The sequence below is a fragment of the Ascidiella aspersa genome, chromosome 1 (assembly GCF_963924565.1).
Source record: "Ascidiella aspersa chromosome 1, kaAscAspe10.2, whole genome shotgun sequence".
NCBI classification, from domain to species: domain Eukaryota; kingdom Metazoa; phylum Chordata; class Ascidiacea; order Phlebobranchia; family Ascidiidae; genus Ascidiella; species Ascidiella aspersa.
Window position 1 is genome coordinate 17,634,275 of NC_139447.1, and position 24,961 is coordinate 17,659,235.

Genomic DNA, 24,961 nt, shown 5'->3' on the forward strand with positions numbered 1-24,961 from the left:
CGTAAATTGGCTGAGTCTGAATATTTTTATATGACGTCATTACAATCACTATTTTACATCGTCATACTCGTCATAATTTATGGTGTCACTATTTATTACGTTAGATGGAAAATAGGGAACTTTGATTTTTTGGATAATCCCCTGGTAAAACAAAACAGGTGTGATTTGCTAAAAATAGCGTTAACAGCTTTTCTGAATTTAATCCTTGGAACTCAATATATGAAGTTTTTTTAAATTTAATGATGAGCTGAAAACAATTAAATTTAGTACATTAAAGATGACACATATTTTTCAAACCACAGAGTAGATTTACTTTATACTTTGGCTTATACCATACTGTTTGAGTGCCTAAATTTATAGGAAATTTATATATATCTTTAAATACTTTACAGTGATAAATGTTTCACTTGATTTGATCTAATGTAGTTCAGTTATTGTTTTTTTAAATTAAATCAACAATTAAAATTCACCCCAGGCCATGTAAATAAAACAACTACTCTTCATAAATGTAATTAAAAAAACTTACTGATTGTGCCTGTTTTTTAAAGTCAGGTGTTGAAGTGACCTCCTGATTCTTCACTAAAGGCTTTGCATTTTTGTTCATTAAGTTTTTTTTTGCATTTAAAGCCAATGCAAGTGTATCATCTTGTTGAGTCTTTAAATTCTTGTAATGATTAAATATATACATTGCTAAGATGCTAATCAACAAATCAAATTGTTAGGACAAAAAAGAAAAATGACATAAATATCTGCAATATTAGGATTATTCAAGATGTATGTGTTCGCTTTTTGACACATAATAACTATCTGAAATATACAGGTAAATAAAGGAATTTTCCCAAACATTAAGAGCTTTGAAATAAGCTATTGTTGCCAGGCATAATATATAATGGAGTGTTGCTCTTCCAGCAGTATATATAATAGATCGACGTTTCGACGTGCTATACAGAACGTCTTCATCAGGATACTGACGTATCATGTAAAACAAGATTCCTTATAAATCGACAAGTAACAATTCGTGCGATTACAAACTTGCACCAACGCTCATTGGTGCAAGAGCGCGCAATAGCTTATCGGCATTTAAACGTCAGTTTTTACGTTCATGGTGCTGGCGCGTGAATGGATGTTCCACGACTCAAGAAAACCTCGCTTGTGGTAAGCGGTTTCCTTTGTCAACACCTGAGCAGCAGAAAAGTTAATGCTGTGCTTGTGGGTAGTTGCATGGCTTGCCAACGCTAATTTCTTGGCATCCTTCTGGCCCACATCCCTTCTGTGCTCCTTCCGGCGCGTATTTAAACTTCTACCCGTCTCCCCGATGTTCAGATGCTTGACGACAGACCCTGTGATGCTTCAAACCGAATTGCGCAGGGTACATGATGCCCTGCGGTTAAAAGGCTACCCGGACTGGATTCTTCGTGACCCTAAAAAGGTTTCGCGGAAGCAGATCCAGTACAAAGAACATTCCTTCGTCACTTTACCTTACATACCAAAGTTAACTGATGTTATGCGTCGTATGTTGACCGATTTTAGTGTATCGGTTGGGGTAAAACCAATTAACACCCTACGTCAGATGCTGTCGCACCCAAAAGACCCGGTTGATGCAACTGCGACAAGGGGTGTGGTGTATGCTATACCGTGCGGTGAGTGTGACGAAATTTACATCAGGGAGACGGGTAGAAGTTTAATTACGCGCCGGAAGGAGCACGAAAGGGATGTGGGCAAGATGGATGGCAAGAAATCAGCGTTGGCAAGCCATGCAACTACCCACAAGCACAGCATTAACTTTTCTGCTGCTCAGGTGTTGACGAAGGAAACCGATTACCACAAGCAAGGTTTTCTTGAGTCGTGGAACATCCATTCACGCGCCAGCACCATGAACTTAAAAACTGACGTTCTAATGCCGATAAGCTATCGCGAGCTCTTACACCAATGAGCGTTGGTGCGAGTTTGTAATCGCACAAATTGTTACTTGTCGATTTATAAGGAATCTTGTTTTACATGATACGTCAGTATCCTGATGAAGACGTTCTGTATAGCACATCGAAACATCGATCTATTATATATACTGCTGGAAGAGCAACACTCCATTATATTAAGTACTTTTTTACCAGGGATTTAAATTTAATTAGAGATACATTTTATCTATGAAATGTGTACTGTGACAAAACTTTATGTGGTCAACCATCATTAAGAACCACCAACATTTTCTTGATTTTCTTACATTATGACTTTATCAGCAGATTTAAAAAAAAAATTGTATCCTGGTTTCATTTATTTAATAAAACATCCAAATATTAATTAAATTAAATTTTAAACTACACATGGATTCAATTTAAGAGAGCATGATAAAAATACAATGTACTCTAGACAAAAAATCTACCTTACGATCTGGAATATGTGTGTTCTGTGGTTTTTGTTGATTTGTTTCTGGGAGTTGTTTCAAAGTTGGCTCCGGCTGATCAGCACCAAATTCATGTTTGTTATATATTTTCTATCCAAAAAATAAGAATTTTATATTAGCTTAAATTTCCTATATTATAAAAAAATTACCTTCGGAATGCTTGTTGTTCTTTTTATTGGAGGCATAGTTTGTTCTTGATTTTGATCAAAAAATTTTCTTTTTTCATCAAACGTCATTTTTACAGAACCTTTTGTGTCTTCAGAAAACTCAGAAATGCTATTAAATAAGTTCTATTAGACATACAACATTTGGCAAGTTATATAGCATTTATTTACGAATTATTACAATATTTTAAAAGAAGAGTAATATAGGGACTAGCCTCACAGTTTACAATTAATGTTCCAATTTGAAAGGTTAGGTAAAACAAAAAAGCAAACCTATATCCAACCAAGTACAAGCATATAATATCACAATGGTTAAATTAGAATATTTTTGTAAATTAAAGTCCTCTGTATTAAAATTTTGTGCTTTCAAATATTTTCTTGTTAAACCTAAATTGCTTCATTTGTAGCTGAAATAACCTAAAGTAGTATTAAATCTGTTTAAAACCCAGCAAGCTAAGTATAAGATTTAGTCAAAAACAAAAGTATATTGTTACATGTTACATTCCATGCTTCAATTCCTATCACTGTCAGTCTTAATAGTATAGTAAAATGGAACTTACAATTTATTACTTTTCAAAGATATTGGAGGCAAAGAAGTAGAGGTTTGACCGTGCTGATTGGTATCAAAAGAAGATTTAGTAAATTCGTTAGTTTTTGGTAAGTGTTTGACAGAAGTTGGTAAGTGTGATTGTGTCAAAGTTTCCTTTAGTTTATTTTCTTGTTTAGCATTCTTTGAAGGTATAACCATCTGGCTTGATTTTAATACTAGTTCATCTAAAGCAGCTTGTTGCGCCTACATGAAAGTTGCCATATATAAAAACGAAATGTTACACAATATAAACAGTGCTAAAATGTTACAATATTTTACATTTAAATAATAACAATGCTCCTTATAATAACCAAATAATCAAGCGTCAAGAAAGTTTTTTTAAATTAATTTTAAGTAGTAATTTAAGTCAATTAATTTGCGAAAAATTAACCATAGACTTTTGAAGTAGAAATTGCATTTGTTGCTGCATAAGGAATTGTTGCTGTGTTATTGGGTTCATTCCATATGCCATCATACTAAGAGATGGTGATCCAATCGGGTTAAAATTTGCTGTGGGGGATATTGGAGGTTGTAAATTCATAGGTGATGCAATTGGATAAGGTGAATCTTTTGAAAAAAAAAATGATTAACAAAAAATAACCTCAAACAATAAGGTCGTACAACTTACTTATTCCTCGGAACATACTACCTCCACCCTTTATATGGTGCTTTATATGGCTATCATGTAGACGCTTTCCTTCTACTGAAGATTTTCTGTTTGTTGGTGTCTGGATTTAAATATGACATTTTATATCACTCTTATATGCAACACCTTTGCAAAACATTTACCTGCTTTTTTAAATTTGGCGAGCCGAAAGTAAAGTTGTCCATTGAACTATGGTCTAAACAAAAATTTACTTTATATCATATATTGCATGTTTAACTTGGATCTATATGAGGTGGTTAGCTTATGCAAAATAGTAGCAATAAAACTAAATTCCAAGAAGTATATAAACACTTTTATATTTTTCAAGTTGCATTTTTTAACACAATAATTATTATACAATAATCAATTCAAAGAACTGTTTTGGAACTTCTGTGGCAGCGTGAGAAACAAAATACGTATCGAGAAGGAGACAAAATGACATCCAAGGAGACTACAATGTATGGCGTCAATCGACCTATATGTTGTAATACTAAAATATTGTTGTTACTCATCACCTTAACAATAGCATTGTGATATACAAAATGAAAAGTATGCAGTTAGGTGCAGTAATTATAAGGACAAGAGATCACAATAAATAGTTTTGCTAGCTAACAACTATTCTGATCATGGAATAAATCAAGAGAGTACTAAGAATTATCTTAAAATGAACTTTACTCCCATTCAAGACAAGGTAAAACTACAATGTTTTTTGTGATATGCCGTGTTGTTGATTTATTAGCTTTGCTTGGGGTTAAACTATCTCTGCATTCTTGCGACAAACCTTTTGGAATTAATGAGTTTTCCTATTTTCTATTGGATTTAAACAGTAAGCACGATATTAAACAGGGATTATTTGTTTTTGTTGTCATTCAATACTAGAAGAAAATAATGCAGCGGGATGTCCGTCAATGTGATGCATCAAAATCAGCGTTATCCAGTCATGCAACCAGCCAAAGTCATAGCATGGACTTTAATTGTTCGTTTATTGTGGCTTGAGAGTTAGACTATCATCGCCTGGTCTTTCTGGAATCATGGGCAATACATGAGCATGCCAACACAATGAACATTAAGCTAAACACTTTTCTTGCACTTAGGTATCAATTTCTGTGCAGTAGCTGGTTTTAGAAAGCTTCAGCCTCGCTTTTTTGCATTGTCTGGTTATTGGGTGTTTATCTCATTTTTCTCGCCTCGTGGTTTAGAATGTACTCTATTGTGTTTCATTTGTTGCTTGTCTGGTATTAATATATATAGTTTTTGCCAATAGTTGCAATACTATTGCCCTGAAGAAGATTTCCAGAATAGGTGGTCGAAACGTTGGTACTTTAATAAAATTTTGCCGGAAAAACAATTTTACAAATGACACAATATTCATGCCTGAATAACAACTGATAAAAATTGTTCTCTGATATAAAAAATGATCATATTTTTGTAGTAGTATTAAATTATGTGTTTAATAACCTGACCCCAAGGCACCAATAAAAATAGTTTAGTGTGTAGATTGGAGAGCGCCTAAGCCTTAAGGTGACTGGTTACTGTAGGACCAGTATCATAGATAGTATTAACCCTGAATTTTTGTTAGGCAAGCATAAATTGTTAAACTAAATATACACTTAGTATGAGTATGTTATAAGTTCTCCAGTGGTATATCATCATAAAATCAAAACATGCAAACTTTTGACTGTCTTGGTTTGGTGTTAACATTTGTTAAAACTTAACAATAACAAACATTTTTTTTCTTTTTAAAAACGATGCACAAAATTTTACCCTAAAATAAAAATTTAGATAAAAAAGTGCAAAAACAAGTTTTAATACATAAATGTTAAGCAAAAATCTCGGCATCAGACAACTTTTTTATAATAATATTGATTTTACGTATTTACTTTTTCACTATTTTTCATTTTATGCATTGCTGGTCAAGAAATATAACAAAAGAGATGCCATTTGTCTATTATTAAGGGGTTTATAGTCATTGGTTTTAGCTCTATAGGCCAGGGGTGGGTAGCTGTTTTTGAATTAAGGCTGTTAATTAAATTGTACCGAGAAAGGCGTAATTGGAATTGCAGGAAAGTTATTTCCGAATCCACAAGTAGACAGCACTGACCAAACTGCCGTAGTTGCAGCTTAGTAGCTCATTATTTTTTCTTGTAAAAGTTGAAAAATAAATTAGTGTTTATTTGATGTGCGGCCCTCCTGTAAGCATTACATTTCCTAACTGGCCCTCGGGTTAAAACGGTTGCCCACCCCTGCTATAGGCAGTCATCAATACTGCTAAACAACATCCTTGTGATGAAGCAATTCATTTGAGCAATGACAGGCTTGCACATACAGAATACTTCTGCTAATGGAATATATGAATACAAACCAAAGAGCCACATAAAAAAATAGTAATTGTTTAAGTGAAAGCACAACACACGTCTCACAACAAAAAGCCTACTTTATGCCCTACACAGCCTAATTTCAAGAAGGGAAACTTTATTATTCTTGCCTTTGTCCCAAACACTTTATTTTAACTGTTGGCTTGTGCCTTCCTCCAAATTATCTGTTTCGTAACACAAATACCAACCACCAATATAAAATAACAATTTATATCAATAACTGTTCAATTTTGGTACATTGTATATACTTGAATTGGCAAAAGTCATATTTGTTTTAGTTGAATAAATTTTAATAGGCTTATTTTCAAGGGTCAACTAAAATAAAATATTTACTATTGCACAGATTGTAAAAGTATTTACCATTTGTAATACTTCATTGTTCAGCTTAAAACCTAGCATGAAAATAATAGGCAACTTAGCCCTTTGTCATGGACCAGGCGGGGAAAGCAATTCCTAATTTAATACTGCAATAATTTGCCAACTTATATATTAAATTTTTAATAAAATTAGATTAGGAAAACCAATCAGGAAGAGCTTATGACATGACTTTCTATCTAGGACTGATAAATAATTGTATAGGAAAATGATCAATGTTGTTTAAACAAATATAATTTTAAAGCAATCACCAGATCTGGAAGCATCATTGAAAAAGTTGTCTGATCTAAAAAACAAAGATATATTGACTTTTAAATATAAGCTACAAGCATCCAAAAGTTTAACATAAATTATATTAATAAGGCATTATGCAACAGACTTAGGATTTATCTCTTTGATAACAAACAATATAAATGGCCATGTTTTGACTAGTTTTTTGTAGGTATGAACTTACATTCACTTTGAACTAACAATATTCAACTTACTTTAGTTTCAGTCCTATAATTATCATGTTGCACATGCAACAGTATAAAACAGCAAAATGCTAAATGGTTTTAGAAATAGAATAATTTGAAAACAGATGAAAATATTTTACACTGATAAATTGTTTTTATACTAAATGAATAAAAATAATACTGATTTAACAAACATACCCCTTTATGGAATTTAACATTTGACACAAAGTATGAAAACTTTTAACACCAGCTTAAAGCAGTGTTTCACACAACTAATAAAAAAGAGACACTAATAAAAATAATAATTTTGTGCTACACCCGAGAAATGTCATCGCATATCTGTTATTAATTTGTTGTGTGACATGCATACTACCTTTCAAATAAACCAAATAATCTTAAAGCAAACTAAATAAGCTACAGTTTACCAGATAGATAACTTTCACAACCTATAATAGCACTAATAACAGGCATATTAAGGCTTATAATTTTCTAAAAATTCTATTTTTTATTAGAGTTCTCGTCGAGCTATCAGAGCAAATTAACTTAAAAAAATAAAACAAATTTAGAGTAAAGAATATACCACTGACAGCCTTAAGAATTATATTTGCACCTAATTTCATATTGAAGGGGAAAAGCAGTTTCTTCCATGCTAATGAGGTCTGGAAGAGTCTCATAAAACGATATAACATCAAGAATGTAGTCATCTCCAGAAGTCTCGGTTATATGCCCATCATCAAACTGCATTGTAACAGTCCAGCCTTCAACTCCCTCCAGGCCTCTTAAAAGGTTAATTTTCATATTAAGGGTACATTACAAACATAGACGCCGACTTTTGTTTTTTGAGAGGGTGCTAAAAAATTTCCACAAATTATGATGTCATTTAATTCCCGCAGAGAAGGTGATTTTTAGATGCGGAGTAAAATATATTTAAATTTTGTTACTTTATGTTCCATTCCCTAACAAATGTGACAAAAATATGACGTTTTTGCATCTAAGGAAATGCTCCATAATGATTTCAATCAGTTTGTTTAAAAAATAATGGTGTTTATAATATCACTGAGAACATTCATAAGTAGTTAATAAAACAACTTATATAAGTATTTTGCTTGTTTTCGCCAGGGCTGCGGAGTATGTTAAAAATAACCCGAGTCGGACTCCGGCCAACAAAATTAACCTTAGTCAAAGTCCCGAGTCCGTCCCCGACTCTACAGGCGGTATTCAGTCAATTTATGTAACTAAAATACTGTGGATATTCAGCAATCCACTTATAGGGGTGTCATATAATTCATTCACTCATAATACATGGTTGGAAAATATTACACCATATGCTATTCCACCTTTACAATTTCCAATTGGCGGCCATATCAATTTAAAAATTTGGTACTGCACATGTCGGACTGGGGACTCGGGGAGTTTTACGTGGTCTTACTCGAGTCCTGAGTCCAACTCCAGCAAAACAAACCGACTCCTCCAGCCCGACTCAGACTCCGTAGCCCTGGTTTTGGCCTACATGATTTTCAGGTTTGTTCAGATATTTGGTGGATTGTTATTTTTTAGAACAAATAAACAAGTAATCGTGGCGAATGGTTGATCTTTAGCTGTGAATATTATCGATAAGTGCTAAAAATTTTTTATGGGAGTTTTTGGGTGGGGCTGTTTGCATTTCACAAAGTGATAAATCTGACTGTTGTTGGTTGACCACCCGTGCCATATTATTTTTTGTAAAAAATTGTCATCGTTATAGGGGGGGAGTTTCTGTCAGTAGTATGTGAATCACTCCAAACTTCCAAACTCGGCCAAGATTAATTAAAAAGGGAAACTTTTACACAAATACCTACTTCAAATGCAAGGCTCTTTTTGCCAATTCTTCACTGGTTGTCCATGAGTGAATTCCCAAAACTAAAGTGGTGTCTGTGACAAACAGAAAAAAGTATTGTCATTCAGTTAATTTATCCATTTGCAATTTTCAGATAAAAATTGTTGGCATGACTGATTCTTACTTAAACTTAATTAACTTTTTTTTCTAATCGAGGAATTTTTTGATATAGTAATTAGTTGTTAAACAGGGTCTAGGTTATGTTTAGAGGCCTACGCAAAAAAGGTTTGGCAAAAACTTTTAGTTTACAACATCAACATTATTTTGTACTCCGGTTACAGCATGAACATCTTTTTGCTCAGCAGGACTGAACTGTCTGCACCAATTAATCTGTAAGGTGGTTACATAATTTTTCGCTTTTTAACAAAACTTTTTTATTTTTTTCCATACATGTTTCATTTGCCACACATACAAACAGAAAACATTTATTGACACATTGACACTACACAAACATATTTCCCAGAATATTATTGCAAAAATTTAGCATTTCTATTAATTACATTTGACAAGTCAGAATCTTTAGTCATTACAATATCACAAACCTGATTCGATCTATTTCCCAGTGAAACTAAATCAAATTAATAATTTTTGTTATCACATGGGGCATTACAACATTATTCGAGATTAGTGTTTCCGCTTTTCTCGCTTAGAAGTGTGCAGGCACAAAAGTAATATGTTATTTTTACAAGATTTGGATAGCAATCTCCTCCTGGTTTTTTAATTTTCCTATCATCAAGACCCGAATTAAAAGCATTACCAGTTTAATGTTAATTATATTCAGCGGTGTTGCCACATAAATAGATTACAGCAGTGTTCCTGCTAAATGCATTTTTTTGGAAATATTTTGGCACTTGAATAACTTTGTTTCATGGAAATGTACAAACAGAAACATAATTAAATTGGATTTTTTAGAATTGTCCTTAGTGCAGTCACTATTTTGCAAAGATATTCAAATAAAACAACTTCAGTTCAATTTTAATTGACCAAAATTTTATCCCAATTTATTTCTATTTAAGTCAAAGAAACTATCACTTGTGTAAAATCTAATGAAATAATTACAGGAAAACTAAGCCATGGAATAATTAAAATGGATTTCTGTCAATCAATTAATTATAGTGGAAAAGTAAATAAAATCATTCCGTTTTTGGTTGGATTATCTACCAGCATCAAATTCAACCTTGCTCTTTATAACAAAAACAACCAAATTTTACATCAAGGTTGCAAACGACTTTATTGTGTTTGTTAAAATGAATTTTTAAAAAGGTTTTAAGTTTGCAGTTATACATTAGCTGTATACATATAGCTATGAAATTAACTTAATATTTTTAAATGATTAACAGGACATATAGTTTCTTATCACAAACTAATTACCAGGGGCTCTTAAACTAGGGTCCGTAAACTAGTTTTAGGGGGTACATAAAAGCCAAATTGAAATATTAGTGTATATTTGAGAAGTAATACATTTTTTGAAGAAAACAGTTTAATTAAAAATAACACAGTTTTGCACTAAATGCATTAAGACTCCATTTTACTTTTACCTTTTTCTATCGAAATAAGCAGATTTATGAAGCCTATTTGTATATTGTGACAAAAATTTATGACGTCATTTTAGGGTTTTTCACCTACCATGGTCCATGCGAGGCAAAAAAATTTAGGGGTCCGCGGTAAAAAAAGTTTTAGAACCCCTGCCCTAGGGCCTGTTCAGTTTTCTACTATAATTTATAAGAGTTGCTGTTTTATGTAGGCATTTTAAATTTGCTGGTGTAAGGTGTATTAATATTTCCACTAAAGTAATTTACAACAAAAGGCTACTCCACAGAATGTTGCTTCTAAAATACCTGTGAATTGGAGAACCCAGAAAAGTATAACTAAGAGGTCTTGTCTATCCGGCATTCAATGATAAGTTACAGAATTAGTAATTTATATATATATCTAGCTAAGGTACCAAAACCACATTTCTATGAAATGTGTTTTTCATATCGTGGTCAAAGTTTGCAAAAATTAAAATAGGTATGGAATGTTAATCTATACTGTAAGGAGAAAAGTTTTGCAACCAGAGATACAACTTTTATTACTTTATAACACAAACCTCTGTTATATCAGCATTTATAACAGTTACTGCAACTCATTACCAGCTAAATAGTTACTTTTACAACTAAATGCCTCATGGCTTAAAACAAATAAGTTACCAGGTGGGCTTAATGGGTTTTGTGAATGATTGGTATTACAAAACATGCTTGCAGCATCCTATTTTAATTGACAGTAATTCATTATAGGCCCTGTGGATCGCCAATCGCAAATAGGCGACATCAGAAGAAATAAAAATAAAATATCTCCCAACTTTTCTACTGCATGCAGCTTAAAAACAAAATCTTTTTGAACTTACTAAAATATTTCTAACCTTTGCAAACAATTTAAGTAGATATGTTGAGTGTTTTATCTAGAGATCGACCGATTTCCATTTTTTGGACCGATACCGATTTTTTTATATACCTGGGAAATGTTCAAAACTTGAATAAATTGAAAATGAAATCCTAATAATGTTTTAGTTTATACACCTTTATCAATTATTAAACTATTATTTTGCATATTAACTTAGCGTGATGCTAAACCAAAATGTTTTTCATAAACAAATTGACAAGTTGTTTGTTGTACAGGAAAAATTATATCATATTTTTGTACTAAAATATCGGCAAAAGTATCGGCCTACATTTACCGATTCCGATATATCGGTAGAAGCCAAATATCGGCCGATATTATCGGTAAACCAATATATCGGTCTATCTCTAGTTTTATCTGTGGTGGACTTTTTGAGTTTATTATCTTTGCTAAACAGATAGAAAAGGGAACACACAAAAAACAACATGACTAGAATATACTAATTTAAAAACTTAAGGTTTAAGGGTTAATGTCGATTGCACAATTTAAGGTTTAATGTCGATTGCACAACTCTCACCAGAAAGGCTAAATCGACAACAGTTAAGCAAAGTAAATTAGATAATTTGTAATGTTAGGTTAAGATTTTTTTTAATTCCAAGAAAGCTAGAGGTTGCATTTAAAATATTGCAGTTATTGCAACAGTTCTAACTTTACCATTATGGGATAACAACAATAAGCTAAATTGCATTTTTATACTAAGTTTAAGACAACCTACAACTATGAGTGGTTAATACCCTATTAAATCTCGAATATACCGTTTATTTCATCTAGTATATGGGTTCTCAAACTGGGGGATGCAAGAAAAATTTTGCGGGGATGCAATAAGTTCATTTTACTGGAACTGTGGCAATTTTCGGTAACATTGATTTGTATAAATTGATTTTCATGTTTTTTATTGTTCATAAAATTATCAACCTGTATATGCTTATGACTTTCTTTAAGAAACAAACAAATTAATGGTATTTGAATGCATATTGTATAAGTAGCAAACTAATAACTCTTTTCACCATATTCAATGTTTCTATTTGACACAATTTTCTTGCCCTTAATAGTCATTATTGTCTGTTTCCTGAGCTTATTCAATATTTTCAATGTAAAATATTTACAATAAATCTAGCTGAGCAAAAGTATATGTTGACTAAGGCAGAAACAGGCCGATTTTTAGTTCTGACCATATGTGAGGTGTGGCTCTCTTTGAACCGGAAGAAATGCGGCTTTAGGTTTCTGACTCGCTGGCCACCCATGCTCTGCTACTTCTGGTTGTGCCTCTGTTTGTGACAATCTTTTTACAAACTCACAGTGTTGTAGCCCCCACAACACACCACCTTGTCTACCCGGGAAATGCGGGCATGGTAACAGTTCTCTACCTGTAATTCACTCCTAACACTTATTTCAAGTATGCAATTAAAAATGCGATTTAGAAGAAGCCGGTAATTTTACTGTCTGCAAAAAAACACTTGTCTCCGAGATGTACTGAATAAATAAGAAATGTTCTTGCGAGAGCGTTGTTTAATCGCTTGGCTATTTCAAATAAATTTTTACATGTGTTTTTGTGCCTTGCTATCTATAACCATTTTCCGATTTTATATATCAGTTAGAACAGTTAGAGTAGTGGTTGAGTGTTTTTAAATTTTGGTCTACGGTTTAGTGTTGATTTGTTTAAGGGCTTATCACACATTTATTTCGAAACAAATATGCATTCATTGATGCATTTTTATAACATTTTATTTCACATTTCAAATCAATATATATACTTTTAATTGGTATTTTACTTGTGGTTTTGACAGGTATTTATCAGTGGACATATAAAACTTCACTGCCAATAGAACTCATACAGTTGGGCCCTACTAAACATTTAGGGTTAACTAATACTTCCAACAAACAATTGCAGTCAAGGTGTAACAAATGGGTCAACATTTATTAGTATAGGTTTGCATTTAATTATAAACTGGCGAGACCCCTGATTTACTACATATGTTATTATTTGAGACAAAACATAATTTACAGGTTGGATAACCATATGGATTAAGTATGAGCATGTTTTTTGTGATACATATGTCAATTTTGAACTAACGATTAATATTAAGCATAAGGAAGGCCATTATAAGCTAATATTAGAAACTGTGTAAGGTCGACATTTTTCATATCAAGAATTTTACAAAAAATTAGTGGAAAATTTCGATTTCAACAATTAATAGTTTTGTTTTATAAAACCTTTGAACAAAATTGGTATGACATACCAAAACAAACCATCCCAAACCAAAAAAAGTTTCTTCTAAAACAAGATATGTTCCAAAAATAAATTGTTGACCCATATAATTAGGTATTGGCATAGAGCTAAAAAGAACTTATATTTTGACTTCATACTGTTTTATGATTTTTGCTCAAAGGCCCCTCGGGTGTCAAACTTCTAAACACCTCAAATCACATATAAATACCAATCTTTATCATGCCTAAATATTTAAAAAAAATTATGATTTATATATACCTTTTCCATAAAGCTTTGAAAAAAAAACAGTTTGAAACATACCAGACCAAAAAAAGAATAATGACAAAAACAAGATAAATCCCGAAAATAAATTTTTGACCAATACAATTAGTTTTTTTGAGTACAGTATGAGCAAAACTATGCCCAAATTATTTTTTTAAGCTAAGAATGAACAAATAAGTTACAATTTTTTGAGCTAATTACGAAGAAAAACATGTCCAAATTATTTTTTTAGGCAAAGTACAAAAATTACATTTTTTTCAATTATGTATGCACAAGTTTTATTCCAGTTTCTAAAGATAAAATATAAGTTAGGGTATAGGTTAAAAACACAATGAAAGCTCAGTATCAGCTTTAACATAATTTGTATTTCAGCTAGTTGGTCTTATCCCCTCATTGTACCTAATTTCCAATTATTTTATCATGCATGTGTTTTTACTTTGCATAAAATGTCATTTGCTAATTATTTTTTGCATCTGGAAACTTTTATAGAATTCCTCAGTTGGGTAAATTGCTATGATTTTTATAACATCCAAGGAAGGACAGATGTTATATCTAAACAGTTATTGAACATCTAAAAATATATATAAGACTAAGCCTACAATGGCATCTTCAGAATCTCACAAATGTAAAAGCTTACCATCAGGAAACATAATTTCAACAGCAATTCTATTTGCATTATTATTTGCTTCCCATTCCAAAACTGTTGGAGGCATTAACCTTACCAGCTTGGTATTCTGTGGCATATAGAGTAGCTTTTCTTGAAAATACCCTTTAAAGCAATCATCTGCAGAGTTGGATGTATAACTGAAACCAGGAGAACATTAAACAACTATTAATTTTTACAAATTAAAAAAATGCCTGTTGTGTTTTTACATTTGTATTTTATTTAGTGGTATGTCTACCTAAAAACTAAACTACCAAAAAAAAGTTTTGTTACTAAACAATACTTATGACTGGTCTCTGTCATACCGAGAGTTCAAAAACTTTTTGTGTCGCACCACCTTAACACAATTTATCCACCCCCCATCCTTTTTAAATAATATTAGTGGTAGCCACAATGGCAGTGTTTTTAGATTAACAAAAACATTGCATAAACAGTGCAAAGAGGCACCTAAATGTAAAATTGGAAAATTATGTGAAAGGTGTTTGATATATGTGGTTTTCTTTAGGTAAATGTTAGTTTGGCAAAGAAGTTGGGTAAATTAGCATCTATAGCACAATAATGTTGTAACAAATTCTGAATTTGTAACAATTCTGAATTGTATTAAGGTGAGTTGCAGGTTGCTCGGAAAATTCATGGTCATCACACAGTACAAAATATGCTATAGTATTGCACGGTGCCTTTGGGCTCAAAAGACTTCCATTAGCAAAAAAATAGTAAAATGCGAAAAGGGTTGTGCAAAAAAGGATTTTAGCTTAAAAAAATATTGTTTAAGGGTGTGTCACGCTGCAATGCCCTTAAAAAATTTTGAAAGTGTATAGTAAGTATACTACCACATCCAGGTGAATAAATAATCTGAATATAAGAAAAGGCAAAACAAGATCAATATAATTTTCAATAGATGTTGAAAATGAATAAAAAGTTATTCGAAACGTTCAAAATGATACCAATTCTGTATGGGCTTTGATATTTTTAATATATGCATTTTTTTTCTTTTTTTATACATCAAAAACTAAAATTACCCCTAAACAATCTTTAATGTACGACACTTTTTTTCATTTTATTCCCGGAAAGTTGAAAAAACTATTGGTTTGTCATGTAATTACAACAATATAGTTTAGCCCTCAATAAACCAAAGAGTTATAACATTCCACTATTAATTCTTATCTGAAATACATTTTTTCTGTATTGCATACTGCCATGGTCAGGTGAAAGTGGGTTATGAATAATAATCTTATCCATTTACCCAATTTCAAAAGTTCAAAAGCCCTATGGTAACAAAATAGTTAAGGAGCACTACTTGTTTTATTCTATACTAACAATGTTTGTCACCTATATACAAAACAATCTGATATATAAAATTGCCACGAAAATTCAAGTAATTTAAACACTTACTTTAAAATGTAAGAATACAAATTAGATGATGGTATCAGACAAGACAGACTGTGAAGAAGTAATCTCCAAATACGGTCATGATGAGGATCAAAGTCATTTTTCCAAGTTTGAGATAAAATTTGGCAAAGAAATTCATCAATATTTCCAAAAATTTTCTCAGCCTACAAGGGTATAGCACATACTAGATTAGGATGACTATCTAACATTGCTCAATATTAGGCATAAACTTAGATCCTTTTAGTATAAACTAAATTCCGATTCACAACATTATGAAATGATTCGTACTCAGAAATGGTTTTCAGAAAGGTTTGGTTGGTTATATACTATTTTTACATTATACAAGAGAGCTTAAAAAAAGTCCAGAATCAGCATCAAAAACTCTTTTTTCAGGTATTAGTCACAGTCACAAATTTTTATTCAATATCAACCCTGTTAAACAGTAATCTGTCCACGTTTGTTGATCCTTGAAAAAACTTACGCTTTGAGATAAAGTGGTCCAGAGGTATATACTTAACCTTTTTAGCCCACAGATTATTTTACCTGTTTAACTCAAACTGGTATACAAATAGTCAAAATGACATAAAATATATTTAAAAGGAATAACAATAATTATGTACATCACAACAATACTGACCTTGGTTATGCAAAAGTCAGCAAAGCATTTCAGCTTCTTTCCCTTAAGAGAATCATCAATCATATATTTTCGAACCTAGGTGTTAAAAATATTTTAACATTTTATAATGAAATTATGTCATTTATATAAAGCCATTGGAAAAAGGAATGAATTTTTGGTTGTCTTGTAAGACGTGGGTTCTGAGAAAGAAGTTTTAGCACTGCTGAAATCAATTTTGCTCCAATAAACAGACAGAAAGATAAAACATGCACAAAAAATATTTTGTGATTGATTGCAGTTTCGGGTAGTTTCAAGATTTCTCTTACCATTAATTTACATACAAAAATTCACTTTTCTGGATTCAAAAACTTTCTGATCTAGAGTATCATACATATTTCACATTAATGTGAAAGCCCTTAAACAGGTGACCGCTTTTGTGCTGTCACACATTATCACTAAAATAAACCTTTTTAATAATAAATTCTTTGAATTTTATTTATACCAGCACTTTAGGTCTAAAATTTTTAAATATTTGTGCGGCCTAATGTTAAATGCTTTGTTTGACCAAACCTTGACTGAACAATAAACAAGGGAATATTTAAGCCATAGTCAACCAGAGTTAATGTGTTTGAATCAAAGAGTTGTGGCAAAGATACAAATTTTCTTTGTGATATTAAAAAATAGAGAGGAGTTTTTGTAATATTAAAAATACAGAAGTGGTTTGAGAAAGAACAACAATTGGATGCAAATGTATGCTTTTTTTACTCTCACCTTGTTACATAGAAAGTATTCTCGAGTTAATTTGTGCGCAGATATGCCCGTCAATTGTATTACGAAATGTTCATACATATTTATGCTATCAAATTTTATATCAGATTGGCTATATGTAAAAACAACCACATTGATTTTTTCACATGTTTTACATAAGGTGTAAAATAGATCTTTCACCAATAAAATTAATTACATAATTTTTTTTAATATTTTTGGCACCGATTACATCAGTTTTATGGCTATTCTGTCATACTGGGAAAAGTAACGGAACAATTTAGTAAGTGTCTGCCATACAAAACCGTTTCTAAAAAATATAGGGCATGATATTTTTTAGATGGGAATTGCCAGACTGGATGCAGAATCAGAAGACTGCAAGAAAAAAGGAGAATTGTCCTAAAGATGCTCGAGCAGGTTTTGGCCTCTTGGACTTATATATAGAAGACAAAGACATGTAGGTATCAAAGCTAGACAGTTAATATTAAAAGCCAAATCTTTAAAAAAACAGAACCAAAGTTGTATTTAATTCAAGAATCACTGTTTCCTCTTACATTAAAATGAGAAACATTGCATTTGTTTTGCCTTACTCATGTTTAATCTTTGGATCACACACCTGTCTTAGACAAACCCTGTGGTAAACTTCACAAAAAAATCAATCTAAGTGGAATTATTCAATAAAGTTAACTCCAAGAGTCTTTTGACATGTTCAAGACCATTTACCAATAAGCTGTTTCCCGGTGAGGTTGACAATGGCATAAGTTCAAACTTTAATAGGTTTCAGCAAAGATGTTGTGGTTTAATGAAGGTTCAAGTTTCATGTAAACAAGACTAAATAAAATGATTCCTCCAATAAAAAAAGCTTTATATATGGTCTAAACCAGGGTTATCAACCAAATTTACTTAATCAGTTTTGTATGTAAGTAGCTGCATACCAAATCCAAATTCAAATATGATTTTTCTGTAAGCTTTGAAAACTTTAAAAGTAGCCCTTGATTGGTTGCTGTAGAGTATCCCCATTCATTGCTCTGAAAAATAAACAGCAAAGTTCATAATATTGTACAACGGAAAGCAAATTTGGATTTACATTTTTCTTTAATGTTACGGTTCAGAAATAGATTTCACCTAGAAAATTAGAAAAGAAATAATTAGAACTTTTTTTTAAAACACAAAACAACCTGATATTTGTACCATGTTTAATTCTTTTTTATGTAGTTCTGCAACAGGTTATGCAACTGCTTAAAATAGAAGATCAGAAAGTTAACCGCTTGTAAGTGTTTATTATAACAAGCGTGTGTTTTTAAGTTGTTTTGCGATTAATTGCTTTCACTAAAGCAGAGGTTGTCAACTTGGAGGAATTTGGAATTTGACCAAAACGAATATATTTTGTTGGGGGTAGATTCCACTTTAAGATATAAACATTGCAAATTCCCTAATTACGAAAACGTACTATTTGTTTTGCACTATATGGTTAGGAAAGAGCAGAATAACTCATTGTGTTAAGAAACAAATATATATCAGTCCCCTAATATTTTGGGTAATTTGCGCCAATATAATAAAACAATGTTTTATATCACAGACTGAATAACTGAAGACCTCATTGTGTTGCATTGTATTCAACATACGACTTCACTTTCTGTCAATCACTGATATCCTTAAAAGCGCATGAAGATGAGCATTTGTGACTCGTTTTTTTTACAAAATTTATTGATGAAAACAAGACTCATAAAGGTATGTAGAAGCGTTGCAAGTAAGGATCCTTCTAGCCTACCTGGTTATAACTGGTTACTGGATAGATTTCCAAGGTTACAAGTGATAACCAAAACACATTTGGATCTGCGATACAAATCTCATCTCCTTTAAGATTACACATTTCTACCTGCATTTTAGACATTAGCAATGTATATTTAGTGAAATTTGTGTTTTTCCAAACGTTCCATTAACATCAGCAACCCGTAGATGAGAGACTAACTCTACAAATGAAGTGATTTCATAAAATTCCTTGAACCTGTTACAGAACTTGGTGTCCAAATTTTCCAGAGATGGGACAAAGCATGGCGAATCATTATTACAGCTAATTTCTTGTAGAATCACTTTCAAGCATGGAAAGTGGAGCATGTACTTCGTTTGTGAATCAATTTTGCGCTTCTTTCTCAACATGTTGATAGTAGCTCTAATGGAGCAAACAAGGGAACAGAATGGCGCAGCCTCAAAAACTTTTTTCTGTTCAATGTTTATTTATACTAAAAGAATAGCCTACATATATTTTATGGTATTTTAAATTAAAAAAACACATAAAAATACTGTAAAAAGTTTTTTAAGACATTATTGGAAGATCCACACAAAACTTTGATCCGGAATCGAGATCCGCCATTTAAACACCACCAAACTGACAAAATACCTTGTGTTACAATGTTTTTTTACATGTCATTAAATATATAATATTATAAATATACAAGTCACAAAGCTATTGTAAAACATTTGTCGCTGGTCTAGATCCTATCATAGCATTGAAACAATTATTAAAGCAACACACAATATTTGGGTTAGGGGGGCTCCATCAATTTGGTACGTAGAAAGTAACGCAAAAAAACGTTCTAGAAATACCGCATACCGAAACGCTTTGTTAGAGAATCATACCACAGCGATAAAACAATTATTAAGGCAAGGCACATTATTTCGGTCAGGGTGTCGGTTAGTGTTTGGCTGAGTCAAGTAATACTATTCAATAATATTGCTTAACCTACCCAAACCCCAGGTTGGAAACTTTGGAATTTTGTGCGGGGGAGACGATTTTGCAGCTTGAAATTGCGTGGCTGAAATAACATTTTCGCCCAAATTTGCGCGGCTGTAATAACGTTATTTGTAAAATTTGCGCAGCTGATAATTGAGTACTATGCTAAAAACCGTTAGCGCGACGTAAGTTTTGCGCGTTTATGCGATTTTTCGCGGCTGATCGCATTTTACGTGGATTTTACATAAAATGCGCGGCTATGACCGCGGCTGAGCGGGAAACTGCGCGGGGGATTTATCCTTACTTTCCAACCTTGCCCAAACCCAAACGCTCACCCGCACCCTAAACAAAATAATGTTTGATGTTGTAGGATTCTAGACTAGCGCCATTTAATGCTTGACCCATCCAAACCCAAACGCTAGCCCGCACCCTAACCCGAATAATGTGCGTTGCGGTATGCAGAATTTAATTGTTTTTTGGCGTTACTTTCTACGTACCAAATCGATAGAGCGCCGGGTTAGGGTGCGGGTTATAGTGTTTGGGTGAGCGTAGGTCGAAGTATTATTATTTAATATTATTGCTTAACCTACCCAAACGCTAACTCCCACCATAACCCAAATGATGTTCGTTGTGGTAGGATTCTAGACCAGCTCCAAACATTTATTTATCAAAACACTAAATTTTCTTCATGAAAAAAAAATAAAAACCTAGATCAACTACAAAAAAGACCTAGGTGTAAAAGCCTAGCGCTGAGCCGCTGAAAACATTGTGGCGGACAGCTCATGCGTGGCAAAATAAGGTTCGACGTAATGCAGCTACTGAGGCGCGTCGTAACGGCGGGATACGGTGTTTAGCGCAAAGAGATTATAATAATATAATCTCTTTGGTTTAGCGTGACCACTGACCAGTGACCAGTTGTTTCGTGTATATTTAGCGTAACCACATGTTTCTTTTATAGTATAAAGAAATCTATAGACTTTGGTATGGACTATCGTCGACAGAACATTATTCGCTAGGAAATAAGTGTTCCATAGTCTTTATAACATAATAAAATTAAACATATTATATATATCTACGTAATATTGTTACACTCTTTTACTGGCAAGGAAAGCGGAGCATATATATAGTATTATAAATATTCGCTAAAATTTTTAAAAGATAACAAAAAATGAAAGAAAGAATTAATAACACTTGAGCCACCTGAACCCAAACGCTAACCCGAATCCTGACCCAAATAATGTGCGTTAATTTAATACTTATTTGAACGCTGGGAAAAAAGCCCAAATTGGGGTGGACATAAGATAGTTTCTCGTTCATGGTATATAGCATTTTTATGTCACAAATTGAGGTATTGGGACCTAAAGCGTTAGTGTAATTAATCAACGCACATTGTTTGGGTTAGAGTGCTGGTTAGCGTTTGTGTGGGTGAAGTATTATTAAACTTAATCTAATTATGCACCTTTGTTAAGTCAAATTAGTGCATTGTCCAAGACCTCAAAGTCTAAAAATCAGACTTTATTTAGCTAACTAATTATTTAGCTAACTATGAAACACCCGACGTTTCAAGGTTAAATAGGGTATTAGGCCTACTTGTAACAATTATATGCGGAGTTTTGCAATAAGCACGATATTTTATGTGCCGTACAATATCCAGATGATGCGTTGTTAAAAATCTTGAAGCAGTCAAGCTGTTGCCTGTTGATCATTGTATAATAATGTATACTATTTTTTTTTTGTTCTGACACATCGTTGTAATAATTTCACCACCCTCCTCCCCTACTGTTAAATTAATACATTTTATGCATGGTTGCGCATCGTCATAACCTTCATCATTTTGTTCCGTCATTTTGTAAGCTGTATCAGGGTTGCCAGTTAGGATTTTTTAAAGCCAAATTTGGCCTTTTTAGGCTTTTTTCGTTTTTTTTCAAAAATGTCATGAGTGTTATGTTAAGAAGATGAAGATATTAAACTAACGCAAAAAGAGAAAAAATTTCCAAAAAATTTACAAAAAAAGAAAAAAATTAAGAAAATTTGCCACAAAAAGAGAAATTCAATGTACCAGCATGATCATTTATTGCATTTTTTTATTTATTTAAGGAGAAACATAGGCTTGTTGGAGTTTGTAGTAGATTTGGCTTTTTTAGAGTAATTTTGGCTTTTTTTTTTTCTATCTGGCAACCCTGAGCTGTATCAGTTACTACACCGAAAGTCATCGCAGACTAATGATGCAAGCAGGGCAGGCTAGAAAAACAACTAGCCTGCAGTAAGGTTCTGACGCAGGCGGGTTTAATTCAAGTCTCATTACTCATTAGTGTCTTTGCCTCATGAATTAATTTCACATGTTCGAGGTAAAGTCTTATTCAAATTGAATTGTTCATCTTTTGCTTCGTATTAAGCCTTAGCTCAGTTAACAACAACTCGACCTTGCAGCAGCAACCATTCTGTTTATTAACTGGACAAGACTGGATTGGTTCAACAGCAGAACGACTTGTAATTTGATCCGGATAACTGGACATGTTTATTGGGTATGCAATCTGTTTTACACACAAAATTCAGAAGAGAAATTTCTGTACGAGAAGAAGATTATGACACAGCAAAATTGTTATAATATTTAATAATAATTACGTAATACGGGTGTTTGCTTTCTCGCCTTCTTTCTGAACATCTCTCCTACAAGGAAGCTAGAATTTTATCCATATAAGTACACAAAAACAGCTTTTTTAACTGTAAACAGAATTTTAAGTCATAGTTTTGAAATGTGACAAATGAACTATTTCGCAAGCGGGCGCATTCGAGGACAATTGAGGGCGGATGTATATGTCAATTTTGCGATTCGTCATCTTGTGAACAAGTGGCCGAACTATTTCACAAGGGATTTGCAATACCGGAAGTTTTCACTAAAAGTGTACACAGTTTACAATTCGTCTAGCATTACATTTTTGATAATAAACACAAAATGCTTTTTGATAAATGGTACATTATTATATTTTTGATAAATCGACAACAGAATGTTTTTGATAAAAATACATCATGACATTTTTGATAAATAGACAACAGAATAAAAGGATGCACGTTTTTACAATTCGTTGATCATTAAAAACGCTCAATAAAAACATCTTAAATGACCGCTATTGCTACAGTTCGAACTCACGAATTCCGGTTATACCGGGCCGTCACTATACCAACTGAGCTATACACGCTCGAAGCGGAACGAGTCGAGAAACAACCATGACGCAAATGCTTGTTACATTCTGTTAGTACAAGTAACTTCGCATTGGGGGGTGTCTTATCATGCCATTCAATAAAAGATACACAGACATACGTGTTCAACAACTGTGATTAAGCCTTTCTAACGTGGTTTTTGAGCAACCATAACGGCTTACGTATCATATAGTACATCGGAAGCCATCGCAGACTGACCGAATCTGTCGATTCATTTTGCTTGTATGATAGGCCCACCATATGCCCTCTTTTAGGAGGATTTGTCCTCTTTTCTCAAGAAAAGTGAATGGTCCCCCGAGGACGCTCAAAAATGCCCAAATGTCCTCTTTTTTGGCATTTCGAGTTAGTTGCTTATACTTTTAACAAGACTTTTAGGCGGGACGTTGTATTTATTTCCAAAAAATACTGTAGCCATGAAACATGCTAAATTGCTGGTTCAAAAAAGCGTTTCCGACAAATTGCCCTACCAGCCCTACTTTCTTGATTGCATGAAACTAATGCAACTGCATTTTCTGAAATGATGGCACATGAAAAATGGACAGAATATTTCCAGCATTCCAGAACCGAAGAAATGTTTAGTGAACTCTTAAAAATCGCGCAATTTTACTTTTGCATTATGGCTCATAAAAAACAAGGTTGAAATGGTGCAAAAAAGAGACAGCCAATTAGTTGGTTCAATTTCGAGCATCTTAACGGTTGTATATATTTCAATGATATGTCGTGTAAACAATTTCCCGATCCCGTTAAACATGATCATTCCTTTTTGGCAAAAGTTAAGGGAACCGCAAAGTAATCATGTGCTGAATCTGAAAAATAAATTTGATTTGCTGTTTTTGTGTCTGTTGTTGTAATTTTGCTTTGCTTTGTTTTTGTAACTTTTGCTTGCAACTACCAAGGAAATGTAAAACATCATCAACTTCAAACGTCAAAATTCTACTTTCGTTTTACTTGCCGGCAAAAAAATGTCCACTTTTTCAGTACTGAAAATATGGTAGCCCTATTGTATGAAGTCATACGAATGCCTGTCAATATTCTTACTTAGTTGATCCAAAATACCACTTCTTAACATTGAACTTGATCTCAGGAAAACTATACATCGGCACTTGATAAAAAGGTCCAACCCTTAAGTTCTGACAAATCAAGTTTCCCGGTATCTCTGAGGCGAGGCTACGAACAGGAGTCTTCAATGGGCCACAGATCCGTGAGCTGGTTAGAGACAAAGATTTTACTGCACACATGAGAGCATCATAAGTAAGAGCATGGACAGCATTTAGAGTAGTAATTTCAAACATCCTTGGAAATCATAGAATTCGTAATTACGAAGAACATGTTAAAGAGATGCTTAAAAGCTTTTAATGTCTTGGAGCCCGGATGTCTGTGAAAATGCACTTTTTGAGTGCATCTGGATTTACTTTCCTGACAACTGCGGGACTACATTAAAGAACAGGGAGAGAGATTCCACCAACCTTCACTAGGTGGAAGGAATACTGCGACGTAAACATGCTTGCAGATTATGTTGGTGCCTAAAAATAGATATTACAAATTCCACACATAGAAGAAAATCTTTGAAGCCCAATTTTTGTTAAGCATAAATCAAGTGTGTGTATTAATATCATCAGTATCGTCGCGTTAAGCGCCATTAAGCGAAAAATATGTTGAGTTAATTGTGAGTCTCTGCAGTATCTAAAATAGCTGTTTGAATTGAAAAATTTTCTTCTAATAAAAAAATTTGACAACGTGTACTATGACTAGTTAATTCC

The 24,961-nt window shown here is 32.8% G+C and overlaps 1 protein-coding gene across 1 annotated transcript; it reads left to right on the forward strand.

Annotated features, from left to right (window-relative positions):
• Positions 1-1,315: 1,315 nt before the first annotated feature.
• On the forward strand, positions 1,316-1,933 carry LOC146168124 (uncharacterized). The gene has a single exon (XM_083386216.1). The coding sequence runs from the start codon at positions 1,316-1,318 to the stop codon at positions 1,931-1,933; it is 618 nt and encodes a 205-aa protein (XP_083242342.1).
• The last annotated feature ends 23,028 nt before the right edge of the window (positions 1,934-24,961 follow it).

What these genes read in the sequence shown, in the direction of transcription:
- LOC146168124 (XM_083386216.1), top strand. Translation starts at nt 1,316, where the DNA reads ATGTTCAGATGCTTGACGACAGACCCTGTGATGCTTCAAACCGAATTG.